We start from the raw sequence: 23,770 nt of genomic DNA on the forward strand, positions 1-23,770 counted from the left end.
CATTAACAGTCCACACTTCGACTAGGACACTCCAGGTCCTGAAGCAGCAAAGCAGCCCCAGACCATTACTCTACGCTACCATGCTTGACTGTTGGTGTCTGAGATGCAATGTGTGCATCTCCCACAGATGCCGTTTTTGTCCAGTCTATTTCTTATCGTTTAATAATGAACTCTGACCTTAACTGAGGCAAGTGAGGCCTGCAGTTCTTTAGATGTTGTTCTGGGTAGGCTCAGAGGCCTTTTCACCTAATAAATGAAATCATCATTTAAAAACTAAATTTTGTATTTATTCGGGTTATGTTTGCCAAATAAACCCTGCAACAGACTGACAACCTGTCCAGGGTGTTCCCTGCCTCTCGCCCTAAGACAGCTGGGATAGACCACCCCAACCTGACAAGGATAAGCGGAAGAGAATGGATTGTACACACACATATATTGCTCATTTCAAACATAACTATATTTTGGGGGTTCATTTATTACTTAATAAGACAGCTAACTGACTTGTTTGAAGTTTGGTGTTCCTTCTCATATACCTAACAAGCTAATGCCGAGTCGTGACAGTCCCTGTCTCAGTCCGTCCCCGAGGCTCTCTGGCAGCTGCCGTCTCCACTCCTCCTGCCTGGTGTAGTGCTCCTCATCCAGAGACAGACGGTCCATGTTCCTTGCCAGGCTTGTGGCTAAGTTGGTGATGGAGGTTAGGGTGCCTAAACAGAAATGAGAAATTCTTATGTTTTCTCAGTGTCTCTAGTGGCAAGGTAGAAGTACTTTTATGAATTAAATCACAGATTTAAAAACTTCAAATGAGAACATGATTTCCAAAAGTGTCCTTCACACTGATCTGCTGAGAAGACTGACTAAAGCTGGGCTTACACTGTGCGATTTTTGGCCCATTTTGAGATGATTTTTGAGTCGTCTCGGCCCGATTTTGGCCTTTATCGTGCGTCGTGGATCGTGTAGTAGACGTGGGAAAACGAGAAGCGATTAACACCTCACGACCAGCTCCCGATCATCAATCGATTGGTCGTGAGGATTTCAAACCCTCACGACTGTCGTGAGGGTGTCACCGCAGCTGCTCACACTGCGCACGCGCAAACACATAAACGTCGGTGAAAAAGACGGAGTAGCACGGCAGTGCAGCGTATGAGCTGAACACAAGCGATGGAGGCACTTGTAGAACTTTGGAAAGCTCATCCAAACCTTTTCGATGTGGCCTCACAAAATTATCACGACCACAACAACCGTGAAAATAGTTGGATCTACACTGCTGCTCAATCACAGCTGACTGATCAATGTTTTTCATTAGCAATTTAGCAAAGTTGATGGTGGTGGCGTGCGTGTCTGTGTGAGTGAAAGACAAAGAGGGAGAGCGAGCGACAGAATTTCCGTTATAACCTTCATTTTATGGACGCACAGTGTGAGCACTTGCATCAGAGCATCGGGCCGTATAGTGTGAGACCCTGATCGTGAGCGACGAACTTCTAACCCCTGCGAGTCAATCGTGCAGTTTGAGCGGGAGCTGAATAACGCGACTGAAAAAAATCGCAGTGTATGCCCAGCTTAATGTTGAGGTGGACACTAAATGTTGACTTGTGCTTTTAACCATGTCTGCCACAAAACAAAAGTGAAACACATCATTTTGTGTAACTTGTGTTTGTAAATGTTATTTGAGTCATTTCATTTATCACACGGGAGAAATGCCATAACTCCATGAGATAACTTAATCTGATGCTCTATAGTCTATATTTGTTGTGTTGTAAGTCTTGTGTGAGACTCACATGGAAACTCTTCCATCTTTGAGTCCACAAATAAAATAAAGACATAGAACAAAGACTGAGCATTTATGTTACCTTTCGAAATATGTTTGACGAAGGAGGTGGTCCCTCTGGACACTCCACTGACAAAGGCTCCAGGCCCACGTGTCAAACCCTCATATGGGAGGCGGAAAAAGTCGGATACGCCGTTACCGATGCTCCGCACCAAGCTGGCAGGACTGCCCAGGATCTCCAGAGACCCCACAACCCAGCCTGAGACAGACACAGTGTGCTGCATGGTTACATTTGTGTAGAGCAACACTACAGTACTGCACTGTGACGATCTGAACTAAAACAGGATATTTATCCATATTCTCATGGGTCGTACTCTTTGCACTGCATTCTGAGAAGTCACAAAAACTCCACTTCCTCAAGGCTATGAAACATTTTAGCAAACAGTCACAAACCACCTTCATCCAGAAAAGCCTGGACTGAAAGCAAACGCTTAAATAAACTAAACTTTAACTGTGTTATTTCTGGAGTGAGTCTCATTACTCAGAATGAACATATTTTATATTTTCATGCACGATACAATTAAAAGAAGTTTTGTATTCAACAGATATTAAAAACATTTTAGACACTCGCTCTTAGGAGGAACATTCTTCACACGTGCGCTGTGGATAAAGTGTCCTGTGTTTGCCAAAAGCAATTTAGAGTGGGAGGCTCTCTCAATCACAACAAGTCACGGAGTAACTTACAAAGTATTTCACATCATGATTAGATTTTTAAGAGTTCTTATCTCAGTAATACACACACAGAGACACACACGCATGCACGCAAAGTCTTGCATGAAATCACACGTGTGACACAGCACAGGATTTACAGCCTCCTACTATCTCACCTCTCTCATTAAACCATAGAGTCCCCTTCAGATGGCACGGCTCATTGATATTTATGCAGTGACAACTCCATCACAAAAATCAAATAGTCATTTCTCAGGACGCCGGGCCCCGCTCGGCTCTTATTCTCTGTCAATTTGCACTTGAATGATGGACTCTAATGGTAGGAAACCTACTCTAGTGGGGCCTCGTGGTTGATTCGGCTTTATATGGTTTCCCAGTTGTGGTTTTGGTAAAGCATAAAGTCCTGACAGGAGCTGATGTTTACAGGCCTGAGTCATGCCTTTAAACACACACACGTGCTAGAGTGTATGCAAAGATAGTGTGTCTATTGTCCATAAGGCTTTGTATGTGCACGGATTTACACATGTGGGCGCATGTCTGATCATAGCGCTGCAGATCCTCATGTTAATCAGTCCCAGAATGCAATGTTTCCTGGAGCCCGGGTCTTTATGATGACTCAGGAAGAGGAGAAGGCGGTAGGGTGACGTGTTGAAATACGAGCAGAAATGAAGGTTCTAACGAGAGACAGCGGGAAGGAAGCGTCTGGCCAGAATGGTGATTTCTGATGTGGAAATGACTGGCTTAAATCAGACCATGTGTGGAGGCTTTGACTAGACAGGAGGACAGCACAGGAGAGCGGTATGGAGCTCTTACAGGGCCTGATAAGTCAGACTTAGACACGGTGACCGCTAAAGGATTAACCAAAACATACTGCCAACAAACTGGGTGTGAACCGTGAGTTATTGGTCAAAACTTATGATACACCACTGAATAATGACAATGACAGAACATAAGTCGTTCTCAGGCCACTGGTGATTCAGGTTTTGCTTCCTGGAGCTCAACAGTTTTCCAGCAGCCCCGGGGTGTATCATTTGAAAGATCAACTGTAGCTGTGCTGAGAAGAAATGGCAGAATTTTCTTACTTCATGCTGAATTCACATTTCATTTGGCAACCGACACCACAAATTGTGACACCAAGCCCATCATAAAGAGAATGTAGGAAAAAAGTGCATCATCTAGTGCGAATACAGGTGTTTGAGGGTAAGAGAAGCTTTATAAGTCCTGTCTGCTACCTACCTGCTCGGAAGAGGGCTCCCGCAGCATAGTGCATGGCCAGAGCATGGACGAGCTGTCTGGCTGTAGTGCAGAATGGCCCTCTCTCAAAGAGGGAGAAGGACAGAGGAGTGTGGTCTGAAGCAATGTACAGCTTCAGAGAGGCATGGATACTAACTAGCAGGTTGACAGGTTGGATGGTCAGCTTCTGCAGCTGCACGGGGTGGACCAATGCCTGCGCTGACTGGAGAACCTAGATCACACATCACAGTTATCAAAAGAAATAATTCTCAGACATATTCCACATATCATTATGAGGTTGGATGCTGCTTCCTGTCAGTAACATAAGGTTCCATTGTAGTTATAAAGATTGTCAGAATGTAGCAACTAAAAGCAGAAATAAAACGATCGTGTCATGAATATCGCACCTGCTCAGGGAGGGTGGAGGTTGCTCCAAGTTCTTTGCTGCACCGGGTCTCTGCAGAGGCAAAAGCATGGGTGGGGATGTAGGTGTGGAACAAAGTCTTGATGTAGTAAACAAAAGTGTCTTCGAGGTAGACTCTGGCAGGCTGGAGCTGGAAGGAGAGCTGAAGAAAAAGAACCTATTCTGAGAATTGCTTCTTCACAATTGTTTGAGAGAAAGTAAAGTCATTTGGACAGAGATTATGCTGATCTCTTACAAGCTGTGACAGCTGCTGAAATGCTTTTAAGCGTGATTTTGTTTTGCCTCCAGTAAAAATGAAATCATACGTCAGGTAAGTTATGACAATGTGTTGGAAGGGAGAGTGCGGTTAGCAAACAAAAATGCACATCAAGAGATGGGAACTAATCGAACCTCCTCCACCGTGCATCTGTCCCCAGCCAGCGTCAGCCTCATCTGCAGAAAACAGGCGCGTTTGAACTCATTCATTGCTTCAGGGGACTCAGTGGGGTTGGCATCACAGCTCCACAGACTCCCAGGTTCAACTCCCCCTCTCTGATCTTGGCACAGCAGCACAGGGAAGTGGAAACTTGCCCGGTTATACAACTGGTTGTCCAATTGCAGACTGGAGCACCACACCTCGATGAGAGATGAGTCACACAGCAGAGCTGGGATGGCTGCTGTACCCACAGAGGGGTCAACGGCTAGCTCCGGGGGCAGGGAGATAGGCGTGGGAGCCAGGCTTAGGAGTAGCTTGGTTAATGTGAGTCTCAGGAGCTCCACCGAACTGGTGGGACTGGTGATATCATCACTTAGCACCATGCTGGCCTCACTCAGGAGGATGCAAACAGACAGTGTGGAAGACCTGAAAACAAAACAGAAATATTAACCAAAAAGATCTACAGTGGGAAGAACAGAAACGATTAAAAATAAATGGTATTTACAAATGAAAATATAGCAACAGTTAAAGTAGCCATAAAATTATTTGTCATTTTTTGGGTACAGTCAGGAAACCTTTCCAGGCTCTGATTATTTGTAAAGGATAATAAGGGACCATCTACCAGAGCACTTTAACAAAGATCATTGTCTGAGGTAATTTGTTTACATTTACCTAACATGTGATTATATTAATATCCTGTTTTGCCAAAATGACAAAGCAGCTTGCATGTGTTGATGTAATGGAATAAAGCTGTAATACTATGTTCTACTGTACAACTAACCACGCTCATGACAACACTAGAAGGTTTTATTGCCCTCCTGTGGTGAAAATGATGCCTGTTTCTTCATGTTTTGAGTACTGCATGAAAACATAGCTGTTAACAGTAATCATAAAGCAAATGGAAGTGAACACAGTAATAGGCACAGGGGTAGATAGCTTGAGGTTAGGAACAACAACATGCATGCTTGATTTCTCGTGGCTCAATTATGTGGGGAACATAAATCGACAACAATAAAACCACTGCCTGTGCACGCATACCTGCTGTGTTGGTTGATTACAGTGTCCACGCTGCCCTCTGGTGCCAGAGACAGAACCAGGGTGCCTTTCTCATAGGCCACGTCTATGTAGAGACAGCCAAAGCCTGGCAGGAACACCACCTGAACAGCAGCAGAAAACTAATGACTAGACATTATTTGTCACATGATACTTTGAAGAAGAACTTTTACACAGTTCTAGCTCAGGTCAGTGTGTGTATGTGTGTGTTTCAGAAGTTACACGTGTCTGACTTTAACCTATGCCACTCTAGGTTCAGAGTCATCACACAGTCATGTGAAGAAAGGAAGTAGATCACTGCTGAACGCTTGGCTAAGCAGTCATAACAAGTCTAGCCTTTGACTTCTCACCCCTACCACACAGGTCAAATTCAGACTTCACGGTAACCAGAGATACAGAGCCTCAACCACCCCACCCCCGCCAACCCACAGCTGCCTAGACACAACAGTAAACATTACACATACTGCTCCTTAACATTTTGCTAACCCTACATTACTACCCCAGACCAGACCGAACATTCTTACCCTGGATCACCATTTAACCCCAGAACACGCACAAAACGAAAAACTAATGTTGCGTGAAGAAGGTTCCGACATACCTCTAAAACCTGATTTTCATTTGTAATGGATCAGCCACACAAACCAAGCTTAATTGTTAACTTGTTTTTCTAATGCGAAGCTAATTTAAAAGAAAAATAAGTGAAAACCTGGGTGCTTGTATTTTATTATCATCATCAGTCACAAGACTGTGACGGGGCTAATCTTCATTACCAGCAAAACATAATGAACTCTGGCTCCATCTAGCTGCTCCTGAGGTTTTGTTATCACTGACATCTGTGGTGTTAGGAAAGGTGTTTCTGTGTGTTTAGGTCAAAAGTTCAGATTGGTCTATCACTAGGAGGAGGAATGACTTAAGTGGTACATTTCTTCAATTACTACTCTTTAACCTGAGTGCCAGGGCAGTTGATATCTATGGGGTCTGTCCAGTCGGTGGTGCTGTGGTCCGAGGTGTTTTTCAGCAGCAATGTGGGCAGCATCTCTTTCTGCTTGCACTCTGGGAAACTGGAAAAGTGGTAATAGAGTTCATGGTGCAGGGAACAGTTAGCAGGCAGAGCACGACAGTACACCTCAGTCCTTGGAGTTTCTGTGAAACAAAAGAGAGGAAAAAAAAACGTGCAAGAGAAAAATTTTGAGTTTAACCACAAGGCTTATTAAAACACAGAGTAGAGGTTTCCAGTGTAGCCAGAAGGTGCCCTGCTTACCTTTGACATTTTCCTTTAAAAGCAGTGGGATAGGACACTTGTTGTGGATTAGCATGCGGGGACAAGGGTCTTCATTAAGGGTGATGTATGTCACTCCAAGGTGCTCCTGATAGGTCAGGACTATTGCTCTGCATGAAAAAATAACATGAATAAGGTAAAAGGGCAATTTGAAGAAATTGTTTGCATCGGCCCAAAACTGAATACAAGTTTCATGAAGTCATCCTTTTCTGGGAAATCTTGCTGACAGACAAATGGACAGACCGACAAATCACATCTATGATGTACCTCCACCTCAGCTCTGGCCATAACAGGGCAATAAACCCATAAATAAACTGTCTGCAGACAGCTCACATCCCAGCCCTTTCTAACCACACACAGATAAGCAGTCACACACCCGTCAACACGTCAAACGTCACATTATTGCAATGTCCATTTGCAAATCTCTAAATGCATCTAGGGGCAGAGCCCTAACTGAACCCAGGCAATGCATCATCACTGTGTGTGTGTGTGTGTGTCCATGTTTGTATTTGTGTTTATATCTGTGTGTCTGACTACACATACAATTATGCACAAATGAAGAAAATGAACTAAAGCTGGCCAGTTTTATCACCATATCATACGGGTGTATCCGTAAAAAACGAAATTGTCCATTTATGAGCTATTTATCACCAAGTGTATATATCACTGTGTGTTCAGTCCCTGAAAGCCATCCAACCAGCTATCTAAATGGGCTACACTAGATTAAAAGAAGAGAAAAACAACACGAAATTCAGATGGATGAATTGCACAAGAGCAGCTGATAAACTGACAGTGGAAATGTTGAGGGGATTTCTCCTCCTGCTTCATCATCAGTGTGTAACAAAGTGTGACTAGCTACAGTGTCTCCTCTCTTTATGTCTAGTGCCAGCTGGGGTTCGGTGCCCAGCTCTAAATGGACTGTCACGGCCAGCAAACCGCAAATGTTCTGCTTCACCCACCTGCTGCTCAGGCCACCCCCTGAGTCTGGTTCCCTGGGAACAGATAAACTCTGCCTGGGGAAGTCTTGCCGGATGGGAGCGGGAAGGCTCCATGCTGCAGATCCAACACCGGCGTCAGGCCTTGGACACAAGCTGAAGAGCATGTGTCTGAGTGGCAAAGGGAACTCCACCATTCCCTGGATGCTGGTTTGGAGGAGGTCCCAGCATGGCACTGAGCACGGTTTGGCTTGGGATGAATTCTCAGGGGGAAGGAGTGTGAACGTGGCCGTCTCTGGTATCTCACAGATCTGGGAAGAGTACATAATATAAATATTATAAAAAGGCAGTTGAGAGGAGAGAAAAAGGAAAATAAATCATGGTAAGAATATAAATAAATGATAGATGAAGGGGGAAAAAAATAGAAAACGAAAGAGACAAAAAGAAGAGGGCAAGGTGACATGAGCAAATGAGAATAAAGAGGAGAAATGGTCAAACATCTGATCAGAAAACAGGATATAAGATGGGACACGAAGGCCAAGAAGAAAAGAAAGCCAGAGAGCAAAGAAGATGCAAGTGATTACAACAAAAGATACATGGTAAAACCACATTGTTATTCTACTCTATTCTTTCTCCCACTGAGCTTAGAGCTAAATTGGTAGCAGAGAAGCCCTGCTGTGCTGGCTTAACAGCCAGTGAGCAGTGTGTAGTATAGGACTACAGGGATTAGGCTCTAAGCATGATGAATAGACAAACTAGAAAGGCATTCCTAGCCTTGTTTGCGGTCTGTTATTGTTAAGCCCATCGCCCGCTCTTTAGTTTCTTAAGCTCTTTTTTTAAAAAGGTTTTTCAGTCAATTAGTGGCAACTGGCAAGCTTTGCCATCCTTCCATAAGGGGATCTGAAAGCTTGTTAAATGACATCACAACATTGTTGCCCTCTTTAGGGACAAGCAGCAGATGAAAGCAGGAAGGAAACCTGCATCCAATTCTGGGTGTTTGTCTAATGTCCCTATGAAGTGCCATTGCCACATGGTGAGAACGGCAGAGGGAGAGAGGGGGCTGGGGGAAGGTTTGGGACATGATCTGATGGAAAACGGCTTGCAACATCCCAGGGTATGTGTGCTGGGGTAGACACACTGCGTTTGCAATGTGCATGGGGAATAAAATGTATGTTTGAAGCTTCAGGAACTTGAGCAGGCAGACAGGAGAGACATGACGCAGGACCATAAGCACACACAAATGCCACAAGGATAGAAAGTAGCATTGTGAAATGAAACTCTGGGCCAAACATTTACACCGTTTTAGAGTAAGAGCTAACAGTTGAGGATGTGGTCAGGTGTTGTGATGTATGATGAATTGTCCTTGTCTAGTCTGAAACATACTAAAAATATACTGAACCTGCATTGCTGTGTTTCACATTTTAACATTTGCCAAAATTCTCAGCTCATTAAGTCAAAGATGATAAACCGAATTCAGAGAAACCTTCATTCCCTCCCTATGACAGGAAAAAGCATGCATTCAAATTACCTGGTCATCAGCTGCCAGTGCGTGGTCACTCAGCAGGGGCCTGTAGTGTATAGTGTAAGGAGTGTTGTTGACAAGAATTGTCCTGTCCTCTATCTGCAAGATCTGGATGCCATGTCTCACCACAGATGACACACAGAACTGACACAGCTACGGAGGAAAGAACAGGCAATAAGCTGTCAGCGATAAATGATTAAAGAAAGTAACAACGTTGCTTCTTGTGAGATCTGTAAGTCATCATGTGGTCACGAGGACGACAAATGGTGAATAGATGGCAGGATGGATCCATGCTGTCAACGCTCCATATTCTGTCCCTATGCAGAGATTGAGACTCATCAGACAGGGAAACGTGTTTAAACGTAGCCTTATTTTACAGTTCTCAGGATGGAGCGGCACTGCGTGTGGTACCTGCTTCCAATGTCAAGGAGGTGTGTTCAGAGATGCACATGTTTTTTGCCTTTCTAATTTCACCATTGCCTCCAACTTTGTTATTTTTTCCCAGGATATTGCTAAACACTGGCTGCTTTTTCTTTTTCACATAATTCTCTGTAAACCCACTGGTGGCTGTTTGAGGAAATCCAAGTGCATCAGCAGTTTCTGAAAAACCAGTTCACTTGGCATCAATTCTAAGTCACTTAAATGACCTGTCTTCTAGACTCTGATGCTTGGTTTCAACTTCAGCAGATCCACTTGACCGTGTCTACATGCCTGAGCACAGTGAATTTCTGCTATGTGATTGGCTGATTAGACATTTGTTTCAAAAAGCATTTAAACATGTGTATCTATCGAATTAGCCGGTGAGTTCTCATGCTGGTAGGAGCTCTGTTGATTTGGGAAATATATTACAATTATTTCTTCAAGAATTATGTATTCTTTTCCACTTGCCTCCCTAATAATTCATCAGAACTTTTTGATTCAAACCACATTATGGCTTTGTAAAAAAAGAAAGAAAAGAAAAAAGAAAGAAAAACCACAATGTAATTCAATAACTGGCAGAAAATAAATAAACCTAAGATATATGGACAAAACCCCCAAATTAAAAACATTTCTTGACAAATATGCCTAAACTTCACTTCAGTTTTAACAAACTATTTCACTTTCCCAGTGAGCGACTGTATATTAAAAAAAGCTTTGAAGTTTCCTTCACCTTCTGTTTACCAGGGAAGGCTCCCAGTGTGATGTCAGCTTCAACATATCCCTCCTCATCCAGAGTGACCACCTCTGAGCTTGATCCCTCCTTCCACCGAGGAGAAGTTAGGTCATGAACTAGTTTCAGGGCTGTAGACTTGTGGACAGTGTTAGTTTGGGCCCAGTAGATACCAATCTGGAATGCTTCCTGGATTGCAATGAACAGGAGTTCAGGTTAGAGAATGACAACAAGAGACAGAGAATGAAGGAAGCATCAAAAAATTTACTATCAAATTTGAAGCTGTGACTTCTCTCCAAAAAGCTCAACTAAGTGCTCCTGTATATCAATTCATACAGTCCTCGCAAAGTACTGTATGAATTCATTACTAGTAACCTCAGTGCTCCACACTGATTGTTCATCTGGCTCTGGAGCATACTGATGATCAAAACACCAGCCTTCTCCTATTAAACCAATCCGGTGTGAGAGTTGCAGCTGCAACTGTCTTCTCTCGACGTGTCGCTCCATGATAAATAGGAGGTTGCTATGGAAACAACGATGTATTTGTTTCTATTTCACAGGCTATTACACATTTACAACTTTTTATTTTGTTTCCTCGTGCTGAACCATATTAGGTCTTGTTCTTTGATACACTGCCTTCCCGCCTAGCGCTGGGTTTCTGACAGAGAAATGTGCGTATGTGTGTGTGTGTTACGTTCCAAAGGGGGAAAACCATCTGCAGGCTGTTCTTTCTGATCTCAGAAGCCAGTGAGAATGCATGCCTGCAGTATACGGTGACAGAGCTTGGCCGCAGTTAAAGACTTAGGCAGGGAATATTGTTGTAATGCAGCTCTGGTGAATGATCTCAGGTTTTGTGCTTATTAGTCGAGACTGAAGTGAGAAAAGAGCTGGTTCCATAATAATGGCTTTAATGCCACAAAAAGACATCCATGTCCTGATGTCAAAATATATATTTGCTGAATTATTACGACTATTGTCATGATGTCACAAAGACGTTGGCAAGTACAATACAGTCTATTAATGTCTTTCAAAATAAGAATGAGTTTTACTGGAAATGTACTTCTGCTGAAGAAAAATAAGTAATAAATGAAAGTTTGACACTTTGTTTTGGACTCTTACTGATCTTTAAGGCTATGATACAGAATCTGTGGAATATAAGGAGATTTTAGGGACTTGGGCCATTTTTATCTTTTGTAGCTTTGAGTGTTTAAACAACTCCCATATACATTTACATACTCCCATATGCATACAAAGATCTTGTCGCACTCTACCTTGAAGTTGGGCGGTACAATGACCTTGCCGGCTGGTATCTGCAGTACGATGGTCTCTCCCTCAAAAAGCCAGAGATCCCATTGGGAATCATTGGCCAGTAAGGCCCAGGGGAGCAGCTCCACCAGGAGTGTGTTTAGACCAGGTTTCCAGCAGGAGAGCTTCACCTGCATAGGACTGTCCCATTGTGCAAGAGGCTCGAGCACTGACCTGTTGGAAGAGAACACTTCTTGGATAAATCACTCCAGCAGAATCCCAGTATGGAGAAGTTGATTTGAGGAAAATGGTCACTTGAGTCGAAGGTTTGCATCATTTTACACTAAAGTATTTTAAGCACTGCTGCACCGTATAAGAACTAAATGTCTCACCCTTTCAGTCTTAATGACCAACTTTATCAAAACACTCCATAAAAATGGAAACCTTACATGGTTTAAATTTGGCAAATCTGACATATCAGATTGGGCAGCTTCCAAGGCTCCTGATATTTTTAGACAGTTTCTTGGTTGTCTCATTCTAACCACTTCAACTGTGCTTATAATCAGTGATTGTGTGCACTGACTGTGATGTCACCATAGATCTCAAATTTGAGCAGAGAACAAACAAACAGGTCCAACATTTGTGTGAAGGGTTAAGGTGTGAGGTGAGGAGCGATACAGAGAGCAAGCTCGTCATTTTTCCCCAGCGTTGATCGGGTTGTGTATTATGAATTCGACCCCTGGCTGAGACTATCGATGCAGAGCTGTAGCGCACTGAAGTGTCTGAGGAAGAACGTTCAGAGAAAATGATCTGGACTCGGAGTGGCAGCTCAGATGAACGTTAAGCTGCAGGATCGCCATTTTGAGACATGGAAGGAGTACCAGCACCCACTGCAGCTGCTCAAGTGCTGAGAGACATTCCTCTCAGTTCCACTGAGAGATCTAAAAATAGCAGCTTTGCTGAAAACAGTCCAGTGGTGTAATGAGTCACTGACCTCGAACGTGAGATACGCCAAATTGAAATCTTGAAAGGCTTTTGATTTTTTTTGTTCTTGTTCTCAGAACTTTTTGATCACACCTCGTGCTGACCAATAATGTACTGACAGCAGTCACACAAGCTAAACAAATACACAGACAGAAGTGGTCTGCAAACAAGTTATGCAATACAAACAGATCCAGAGAACAGTTGACAAGACATTTGGGATCACACATGGGCATGTTGAGACACAGACAAACAGGCAGACAGACAGACTCATTTTTCCACTAATTCACTGACACGGCACTCATTTCATGGTAATCATCATCTTGTGAGCCCTAAACAGTGCTGAGTGCCAGAAGAGAACCAAACAAACTCAGACTTACTCTGAAGTTCAAAGCCATCAAAGGCAAACCAGTCTTCTCTCTCCCACAAGGCCGCCTGGACTCTGCTCAACCTACCAACCTGTCAGCTCAAACTTGTCACAAACCCAAAGACTGACTGCAGTGAAATGGGACCAAAAACACTGGGAACAGCTTTTCTTTACCATTTACTGGTGTTTATGGTAGTGTGTGTGTGGTTAAATGCACCACTGACCTTGTGGATGGAGACAAAAAAGTGCAGGGCTCATAAATCATACTGGAGAGATCACAAAACTGTAATGGAAAATAATGTGCTCAGCAGCTTTAGTCTAACCCCAGTGATTCTGGAGATTAGGGTTTTAAAAGTGTGAATTTTGAGAGGCTGCTGCTCTCAAAACCCGTACACATAGCAGCTCGAGTACACCACAAAAAGAAGGTGTTTTTTTTAAATGATTATGGAGGTGCCCCACTGCCTTTAAAAACCCAACAAAGAGAATTAAAAAAAACATTTACCACTTCAAACTTCCTTTGCCCTTTTAAGGCACAATATTTACACACTGCCTGCCAAGGAGCTTGCTTGGTGTTGGTCTGGTTTCTTGACTGTGCCAGGAAGACAGAGTACTATTTCCAAACAGCAAACTCTATCACTATTATCAGCATTAAAGAATAATATACAAATTAAACTGTGGCTTTAGCTTTCTGTCCAAGTTTTGAGTGTGTTTAAAGACAGCAATCAGAGCTATTAATCCTAATGACATCCCCCTTTTCCCTCAACATTTTTCCCGATGCTCCTTCGGAGCAGCAACTTCACAGATTAGACAAACTGCCGCTTTCTATGATGGGAAGTGAGCTTTGGCCTTGGACTTTGTCTCTCAGGAAAAATAGAGAGGCCCGATTCAAAGAGAAACCTAACACCCGATACCAGCCCTCCACACAGACGCAGTGTGTGACATTTAAAGGTGAGCGATGTGTACGGTGGTGTAAGTGCAACACAATGGTATAAGTGTGTATACACACATGTGCATAGCAACAATCTGTGTGTGTGTTTGCATATGTATCAAGTGTAGGGAAACCAAGGCAACCACAAGCAGACATATGGCCCATATGTCCAGCAGATCCGCTGGGACTCTTTGTAACTTGGAGCCTGTGGGAGAGCATGTGGCTGCGTCTCCTACTGCTGCTATCAAGATGATTCCCAGAATGACATTTGTAGACAGATTCCCATGTGTGTTCTGCCTGACACTATACGTAAACTCATCCACGGGCCACATTTACACAAGTGCAGGCATACACATACAAGTGTATATACGATGCATGCTCTGCAGAGATGGGCCAAGCCATAACCAAATGCAAGACCCTCTCACTTGTGTGAGAAAGTGGGACTGTGACAGGATGACAGCCTTAATCTCCGGTCTGTGGGGACAGCAGTGGTATTGCTGCTAATGTCTGATGCATGGCTCTGCATTGTCTTTGCAGTTAACCGTTTTATTATGAGAACAAAGAGTGAGCAATAAAAAGAAGCTTCTTTCAATCAAGGCTCGCTTGCACAACTCTCTGCTTTGAGGAGGAATGCTGTAAGAAGCTAAGCATTAGAAAAATAACACACTGGTGGGCTGCGTATTATGAAACTTTAAATTTAATGCTAGCCACAAAAGAGCCATGACAGGGATGAAAAAGAGTTATTGATGCTACTTATTAAAAAGATCACGAGGTGTCTTAATGAACAGAAAGAAAACTGTTTTTAAGTAAAGAATGGAAAAAAAACAAACATCTGCCAGTAAAGAAATATTCACAGCACTTTGTACCCTTGCAAACATATATCCCACATCAAATCTACCAGCCAGTGCAATGCAAAGAGTACCTGCCAGCGTCTTTGATGACATACGGCCATGGAGGCTCATTGCTTCTCTTTGGACCATAGAAATCAGCCAAGATGTTTTCTGGATTGTCCTCGTGTCCAGTCTTATTCAGTATCTGCTTGATTAGGCTGGTGGAGATGGGCACAGCGCAGTGCGAAGCATCTTCATCTTCCCTAAAGAGAGAAAGCACAAACATAAAATCATTGCAATTTCCTCAAACAGCGTGTGACTGTGACGTGTGTTCATGGAGAAAGTAGACACCCTAGATTTGATAAGACACAAGAGACAGCTGATTTAACTCAAAGATTAGGAGATATCAAGTTCAGTGAAAGTGTGATAAAAGTAAACAAATAAAGGCACTGCCTGTGACACAAAATCATTTTTTACCAGCAAATCTGGCTTGGCAGTATGTTATTTTACACCAGAAACAATTCAAATATACTTTATTTCACTATAAAACAAGACATCCTTTGACAACATCTGACTATTCCCATTGTTCTTTTCGATGCAATTAAAGTGACCCCTAGCTACACTCCACTTTTGCCCTGAAACCTTGAAGCGGGTTCAATCTGCCTTTTGTTATGGACTCCTCTTCATGACACGCAGTCTTGTCTTACAAACACTAACTCATAAGGATCAGAGAAAAAAAGCTAAATGGCAGTAAATAACCCCACTGAATACCTAGGTCCCAGACACTGGTCAATTATGGCTTTGCAACAACAAGAGAAAAAAAATCCAACAGTTTAATAACCTCTTCTCTTTATCTGGGCGGCATCCAGTTCCACTTGGCCAAAGCAAAGCAGCCCCTTACCCCAGAGCAGTAGTTTATTAATAGAGCCCATTGTGCTATAAAGGGAACACAGGGGCTATTGCTTATGGATCTGGGGCAAGACAGACGAGAGGGACAAGGTGTTGACGGGAAGCTTCTCATCCAGAGCAGTTCCTGAGGGGGAAAACTGGAAGAGGCTTCTGATTGTAGCTCTTGATCTTCTAATGTGGTGGCCAGAACAAGGAGAGCAGGACATAAGAGTTCTGGTTAAGACTTGTCTGTGTCTCTTGTGCGGAGACCACAGCTCTGTTCTCTACCTCGTCCATTAAAGCCCACAACTATGCGTAATTACAGGAAGGAAAGATGAGCTGTTGACCAGCGAACAGACTGGATCTGTCCTAGGGGTTTGGGGTCGGGGGGAAGGGGGGCCTTGTGTGCATCTGTACAAAATGTGTGTATGTTTACAATTGTGGCTTGTAGTGTGTGCTTATGAGAATGGAGAGGGATGAGGGATGGATTGAGCTGCGGGGGACAGGAGAGGAGAGTATGCAAGTTTGTGCGGTTTGAAACAGTTTAGGCAGCGGACGGATCGTAAACACGAGGAGCATTGTGGTTGCAATCTAGAAAGACAAGACACTTAGTTCTTTCTGAGCTTGCTTTTTGTACAACTGAAAAGGATTTATCTTCAACAGCAGGGGCCAAATACATTCCCAGTCACTGTACAGCCACTGCGGTTCCTTTATGGCAGCTGAAATCAAAACAAACTTTGTGACCAGATATCTAAACACAACAGTTACAGCAAAAAAAAAAAAAAAAATCTCTCAGGGAGAGTCAATTACACTCAACGTTTACTCTGTTTATTCAGATCACCACCACTTGCTACCAAAAGGTTGACCCCCCCCACCCCCACCCAGCACCCCCCCCCCTTATGTATTTGCATAAAACAACTTAAATTACATTTGGAAAGATAACAAATATAGTAGAAGCAACAACAAAACAATATGTGCATGTGGTAGCCATTTCCCTTGGGGCCACACACACTGAAGCATAAACACTTCTGTTACTGAACGACACCATGCGCCAAAACACATGCCATGTACATATATATATGACATGAAATGAGGTGTAGTGGTGATGCTAGATAAAACAGATAAAATACAAATGAATTTCTTAGCATTTCTTTGATGGACTTGGCTACAATGATAAATTGTACAGTTATTGGTTTCTTACACAGAGGCTATGGGAAATATGTGCAAACACATAAGGACAAACTGGGGCAAGTAATAGGCGTAGCAATGATGTATGTGACAGCCTCTGCCCATGATGAAGTGGCATCTGTCACACTTACACTGGCACATTTCTAACCAAGACAATGACAGGCACGGACCACACACAGACACCGGGCTAGTGCGCATACATTTTTTTAACCTCATGCAAACATAGACATAAAAAAGTATTATTTCTACACAAACAAACTACTGGAAAAAAAACCTGCTTTGCTGGGGCTTTATCTAAATGAGGTGTAATGATGGCCCCGCCTAAAATGTCAGAATTGAAGCTATGTGTCAGCCAAGGTGGCTTCCTCTGTGTGTTGGTTCTGTGTGCGTTCCCAGGCTATGTGTGAAAATTATATGTCATGCTCCCTGAACCACTCTTTCACAATTTGAGCTTGACAAACTGTCATGAGAAAGAAAAATACACTGAAAAATCCTGTCATTCAGTATTTTTAGGCACATAAAGTTGCTAAACCTACACCTAAAAACCACTGGAAGGTGCTCACCTATTTGCCATGTGGTGAGGTTTTTTTTGTCTAGGCAGTGCACAATAAAGGCAGTGCAAAAGGACTACAACAACTAAATTGGCCACTGAAAATGTCTGCTGGAAGAGAATAGTTTTGGTTAAGACCAAATGACAAGAATATGAGGTTAAACTGCATCGTACCACCATCATTAGGAGTGATGTCAGATGTGCAGAAATTGTAACATGTAACATGTTTGTGAAGCTGAGGTGTGTTATATAGTGTTTCATAGATCTTAAGCATGAAAAGGTATTAGACATTACTTGAACTACTATGTCCTTTTTTGGACCAATGCATTTTATTTTTTTTTACCTGGCTTGGAAAGTGAGATGGTGGGTGAGGTCAGCTTCCGTGTTTAGCAGGGGCTCCTGGTGACCCTGTCCACGTATTAGCTGGCTTTCTCGCAGTCCGAGGCTCCTCTTCTCTATATGCACGATTAGAGAGTCCGGCAGGTGGCTCCTCATGACAAACAGTGGACTGAAAACCACCTGGAACATGGTTTTCATACAGAACAATCAATGAAAAGACAAACTGATGAGAGGAAAACTAAATCAGGAAAAATAATGATTACACCAAAAATGTAAAGTTCTTAATCTTAAGTGTTGGATAATTACTTAGTTCCCAGAGATCAAAACAAAAAGGTTTAAAATATTCTGTAACGGTAAATATTGTAACAGATGCTCACCACTCTTTGCTGCATATGAGAGTTGGGTTCGATTGTGATGAGCGTGCACAGAACATAAAGCAATGAGCCATTAGAACAAGGCACCTGAAAGGAAACAAACTAGCTGTTAGAAGATATCAATACCAAAGAAGCCTGAAGGATTTTCAACAAACTTGACCTCTGACCTTGACTTTGATATTTGGTCATATTTGAACTAGATTGAGCATTTCCTATGATATGAATTTGAAAATTCTATGTCGCCTCATTCTTGATCTATGTGTTGGGTGTTCATGCCACCCAGTGGGATGATGACACTACCCCCTGAGCCTTTTATGACTGATGGGAAGTTGCAACGCTGTGTAAAATGCAAATGAAATACAAAGCAATAATTAAGAAATCTCATAATCTCATATTTTATTCACAACAGAACACTGAAAACATTAAATGCTTAAACTGAGAAAATGCACCATTTTAAGAAAAATATTGGCTCTTTTGGAATTTAATGGCTACAACATGTCCCAAAAAAGTTAGGAGAGGGCAACAAAAGACCGGAAAACTAATTGGTACTAAAAAGAAACAGCTGCAGGAACATTTTGCACTAATTAGGTTAACTGGCAACAGGGCCGTAATGTGAGTGGATACAAAAATGCAGGATTTCTCAGAAGAAAAGATGGGCTTCGTTATGCAATCTGCAAAAAAATGCATCGATAAATTGTGTAACAATTTCAGAATAATGTTGCTCAATGTAAAATTATGAAGATTATGAATATTTCATGCAGTATCATCAAAAGAATTAGAGAATCGTGAGAAATCTCAGGGAGCAAGGCAAAAGGTTGAAAATCAATAATAGATGCCTGTGTTGGTTAGGCCCTCAGGAGTAAAAAAAGGAGTGATTCTGTCATGGAAATCACTGCAGGAGCTCAGGAACACTTCCAGATTCATTTTCTGTGAACACAGTTTATCGTGCCATCCACAAACACAGGTTAAAACTCTATCACGCACAGAAGAAGCCATATGTGAACATGAGCCAGTAATGCCAGTGTCTTCTTTGGGCCAAAGCTCATTTAAAATGGACTGAGGCAAAACTGCTCTGTGGTCGGATGAATCTGATGGTATGTGGGTGCATTATTACCTATAGAATTGGTACCTTGCACATCTGGAAGGGCAACATGAATGCTAGAAGGTTTTAGAGTAACTTATGCTTCCATCCATATAACCTCTATTTCAGGGAAGGCCTTGTGTATTTCAGCAAGACAATGCTAAACTGCATATGCATCTATTACAACAGCATGCTTTCACAGTAAAAAAGTCCGGCTGCCTGCCGGTGCTCCAGATCTTTCTCCAGTTGACAACATTTGACGCACCACGAAATGAAAAATACGACCCAGAAGTCCAGCAACTGATCTATTCAGTTCCCAGACCTTTACAGACTGTTGTTAAAGGAAAAGGAGAAGCTACCCTAGTCCAACATTTTTGAAACCTGTTGCAGCCATCAAATTCAAAATGACCTTTATTTTAATACTTTTTTAATAATAATCTTTTTTCTAATAATGGCACATGCTTGTATTTAAAATTTACACGGGTGGTTAAGATGTAAAATATGAATAAACTGGATAAACTTTAATGCTTTTGCTCCTTTTTACCCCCTGGCATGATATTTACTGCCTCCATCAATGATGTTTTGTCCTAAAAATCTTTGTTTCTTGGCTTCTTTCAGCAGTTAAATGTTAAGTCTCCCTAAAGCCCTGCAACACAATACTATGGCTGTGAGGACTGACAACTGTTAGTGCCAGATAGTGGCCCATTACAGTCAGTTAAATCTTTGCAAGATTTAAAGGCTGAGAATGTGCCCACCAAACACTAAGCACTCTTAATGTGTCACTGGTGTTTGTCCCATTTACTCTTCACTCCTCATTAAAGTCTTGGGATGCCAAGTCACATTACAAGCGGTTTCGTTTATGACAGCCTGGGGACTTCATTTACTGGTAGGGTCAGCAGAGCAGAGCAAAGAGACAGGGTGAACATTCAGTTTTAATATACAGACCCTTGCAAAATAGACTTATTTGGATGAGGGAGTAAAACTTTGGCAAACAGATGCTCTACAGTGATCAAGTAAAAAATGCTCACCACTGGGATAAAGTCGCGATGACCTTCTGTGCTTTCTCTAAAGCTCACGTTTAAAAAACGTTGAAAATAAGATTTAAGGATAAGGAAGATGAGATATGAAAAAGGAGATACCTCAGATGGATTACTGATACAGGGAATCATCAGGCAGATAAAAAAAAAAAAAAAAAGAAGACAAACACTGAAAATGGAGGGATGCAGGACAGGTGGACAGGCTTGATGCCAGACGATGAAGTAAAGAAAGGAGTTAACTAGAAGATAGATGAGTGAGCCAGTGTGTGGGCGAGAAGGTAAAAGGCAGGGAGGAAACATGCGAGTGAAATAGCAGGAGACAGGCACAGATAGAGAGATCTAAGAACCCAGCTACTAGTTCAGGCAGCTCTCTCATTTGGAGCCAGCCATCCAGATGTGCAATGAATCGCTGATCCTACGAAAAAAGATAACAGTGCATGCTGGAGTGCAGTCAGAGATGTTCAGACCCCCTTTTCCAAAACACACACACATACACAGGAGCTGGAGTGGTAGATGGCTAGCTGTTAACAGCGTGAGGCTTATAAATAAAAAAGAGAGAGGCAGACAAAGAAAGACAGTTCAACAAAAATAAAGAGCAAATACAAGAACAGCAGGGAAAAAAGCACAAGAAAAATAAAGAGCAAGCGCAAGAACAGCAGGGATGGAGCTGGCGCTTATCCAGTGGTGTGAAAGTGCCTTCAAAGCCTTTCCCTGTGCCCACATATCAGCTAGTGTTTCCTGTCTATGGTTAACGTTGTTATGAGAGAGCATAAACAGTATTTTCTACCTCTCAACATGGCTGGGTTATGGGTTGCAGGGTCTTTGTAAGCCTATCTGAGGGGAAGATCTCAATCTGTTCTCTAACAGTGAGTAGCAGCATGGAAGCGCTGCCACTGTGGCCACCCAGGAGAAGAGGATCCGGTCACAGTTGGTGGTCCAGTCACTGGCTCCAAACATGTTGTGTGGATGGAGAGCCAGTCAGAAGTAGTGGTGTGAGCAATGTGTGAGAGAAACTTTGTGTGCATGGCTAGCACATTCAACAGCTTGCATTTGGACACACACGCGTGCTCCAGGCACAGTGGAGCACGCGTGTGCATTTTAATCTGCTAGTATGCACACGCAACAAATTGTAACTGATGTAGCTTCTGATCGTAAAGACATGTACAGACAAGACTCTGGGAAACTAAGTGGGAAGCTTTACTGGACATGTGGAAGGCTTACTTAAAGTTCTACTTGTGTTACCTGTACAACAAAGCTGCTGCTGCTCTTATCCCTCCGTTCCAGCTGAACATCCTGTGACCACTCATCGTCTCCTCGAGCCCTTACACACAGCTCTGTCATCTCTGCATCCTCCAGCACATAGGATGGCAGCTTGGCTCCTGCTTCCAGGCAGTCGCAGTATTCCCTGACTACCGTCTGGCTATCGGGCCCCACGTAGTGCTGCACCACTCGCAGCTCAATGTCTTGAGTCAGGTAGCTGCACATGACCTGCCGCCCACAGATTATTACCTGGGGAGAGGGTTGTATGACAGAATTGTCCAAATTAGAAATAAAGATGTTTAGTGCCTTATAATTAACTTCTATAATTATGAGATAAGTTTTACAACATGTCACTGGGAATGTAGGAAAGTCACGGTTTTCAAAAAGACGCCTTCCAACTAAGATCAGCTTTGACTTCTACCTGAATAATTTCCGATTCCCAGCTGTTTTATAAAGGGTAACTTTCCTCATTGCCTTACAGTTTAAGATCACTAACAATTCATATACATCCCCCATTTTTACAAGTTTTTGGATGTTGTACTAAACAGGAATAAAAAAAGAATGTAATGATAACGTCAAAACAGAGAAGTTAAGAGGTGTGTTAAAAAACTTTCTCTTTCTTGCAGTATTTTTACTTTAAATGATGTGTAAACCATTGCATTCACATCTTAATTTGCATTTTATTCCACATCTCAAAGGTGACACACAGACACACACCCTTACATCAGACAATCTCTACTGAACGGAACGGAAATGACTTATGTGTGAATCAATGTAAACACATATGTGCACGCGCACACACACACACATACTGTACTCTGAGTGTGGAACATCTTATTGTGCTTTTAAAAAAAACTTGTAGTATATGCATGTGCATGGAAAATCTGGACTCCCAATTAAAAAAAATAAAAATCAGTGAGTTTAAAAAAAAAAACCTCAATCCGGTTGAGTTCTGACTGGACCAGCGATTCTGTTCTGTTTCACTCCGTCTGTAGATTGACCTGTTTCATGACCCAATTTGGGCCAAGCTTTAGCTGTTGGACAGATGACCTCACAGCTCACTGACTGTAAGGTACCCAGGTCCTGTGTCCACAAAATAAGCCCAAATCATCACCCCTCCACCACTGTGCTTGACAGATGGTAAATCAAACACAACCAAATGTGTCATCCTGGGCATTGGGACCAGACATCTCAACATTGGTCTTCTCCGTCTAAAGGACACGACTCCAGAAGTACTGCAGTGTGTTCAAATGCAATTGAAACATAGTAACTTTGCTACCATGTTCTTTTTCAGAGAGAAGAGCAGAAAAGAAGAGGCTTTCTCCAAGCAACCCTAACAAACAAACCATACGTGTTCAGTATTTTTCTAATTGTGCTGTCACGAACTTTAACCTTTAACATGCTAATTGATGTCCGTAGAGTTTGAGATACAGCTTTTGAAGGTTTTTTGTAGTTCTTCAACCACTGCACTCGGTGAATTTGCTGGGATGTCTGCTTCTGGGAGGATTGCGGCAATGAATGCTTCGGCGCTGCCAATGATCAGTTAAACAAGACCATTTAATTAACAGCACATGGCTCGTAAGTCCTGTGAAAAACTCTCTTTTCCATTTAACTACAGACTATCATATCAGCACATACCAAAAATGAGAGAAAGCTGGTTTCATACATAGAAATTTTGTTTTTGTTTCACCTCTCTTTTTGAACACACTGTAATGGAAACAACATGAAGCTTTACTCACTGTTTCCATGTTAAAGATGAACCACTGATCAAAAAATAATCAATGGCTTAAGTGATCCTGACAGTAATTTTCAGTAGCAGGCCTAATGCACGTGCTTTTACAAGTGTTCTCCCAATCACGCATCCATGTGCAGACGCATGTGCGCATGGGCTTGTATGAGGGAGATTAATATAAACTGCACTTTATAAACTTTTTTAACAATAGGTGCCAATATGAACACTAAAAAGGTGACAATGAAAGACCATAGAGAAGCAAGAAAGAGGGTAACAGAGAGGACATGGTGTGGCACTGAGGACGAACCCCACCCTCCCAAAAGAAAACCCAGACTGAGGTATACTCATGCGTTTCTCTGTAGTGGCAGCTGCCGTCCCGTTCTGGGGGTTTTGTTGTGAATTGGATATGACCAATGTTCATACTCTATCACTGCATCCAATGGAAACAAGATGTAATCAAAGTTT

General features: G+C 42.5%; 1 protein-coding gene across 2 annotated transcripts in view; it reads right to left on the reverse strand.

Annotated features, from left to right (window-relative positions):
• Nucleotides 1–23,770, reverse strand: part of vps13b (vacuolar protein sorting 13 homolog B) — a 301,375-nt gene that overhangs the window by 5,018 nt on the left and 272,587 nt on the right. For both annotated transcript variants that reach the window (XM_026183458.2, XM_026183460.2), the window contains exons 48-63: nucleotides 21,556–21,822; nucleotides 18,199–18,282; nucleotides 17,826–18,001; nucleotides 14,949–15,119; nucleotides 11,777–11,984; nucleotides 10,506–10,694; nucleotides 9,362–9,508; nucleotides 7,858–8,144; nucleotides 6,881–7,008; nucleotides 6,566–6,762; nucleotides 5,605–5,723; nucleotides 4,542–4,992; nucleotides 4,135–4,293; nucleotides 3,731–3,959; nucleotides 1,848–2,024; nucleotides 534–704 (exon numbers count right to left, since the gene is read on the reverse strand). In XM_026183458.2, the coding sequence (XP_026039243.2) occupies nucleotides 534–704; nucleotides 1,848–2,024; nucleotides 3,731–3,959; nucleotides 4,135–4,293; nucleotides 4,542–4,992; nucleotides 5,605–5,723; nucleotides 6,566–6,762; nucleotides 6,881–7,008; nucleotides 7,858–8,144; nucleotides 9,362–9,508; nucleotides 10,506–10,694; nucleotides 11,777–11,984; nucleotides 14,949–15,119; nucleotides 17,826–18,001; nucleotides 18,199–18,282; nucleotides 21,556–21,822 (3,160 nt within the window). The remainder of the gene's footprint in view (nucleotides 1–533; nucleotides 705–1,847; nucleotides 2,025–3,730; nucleotides 3,960–4,134; nucleotides 4,294–4,541; nucleotides 4,993–5,604; nucleotides 5,724–6,565; nucleotides 6,763–6,880; nucleotides 7,009–7,857; nucleotides 8,145–9,361; nucleotides 9,509–10,505; nucleotides 10,695–11,776; nucleotides 11,985–14,948; nucleotides 15,120–17,825; nucleotides 18,002–18,198; nucleotides 18,283–21,555; nucleotides 21,823–23,770) is intronic.

The sequence above is a fragment of the Astatotilapia calliptera genome, chromosome 11 (assembly GCF_964374335.1).
Source record: "Astatotilapia calliptera chromosome 11, fAstCal68.1, whole genome shotgun sequence".
In the NCBI taxonomy this organism is placed as follows: Eukaryota; Metazoa; Chordata; class Actinopteri; order Cichliformes; family Cichlidae; genus Astatotilapia; species Astatotilapia calliptera.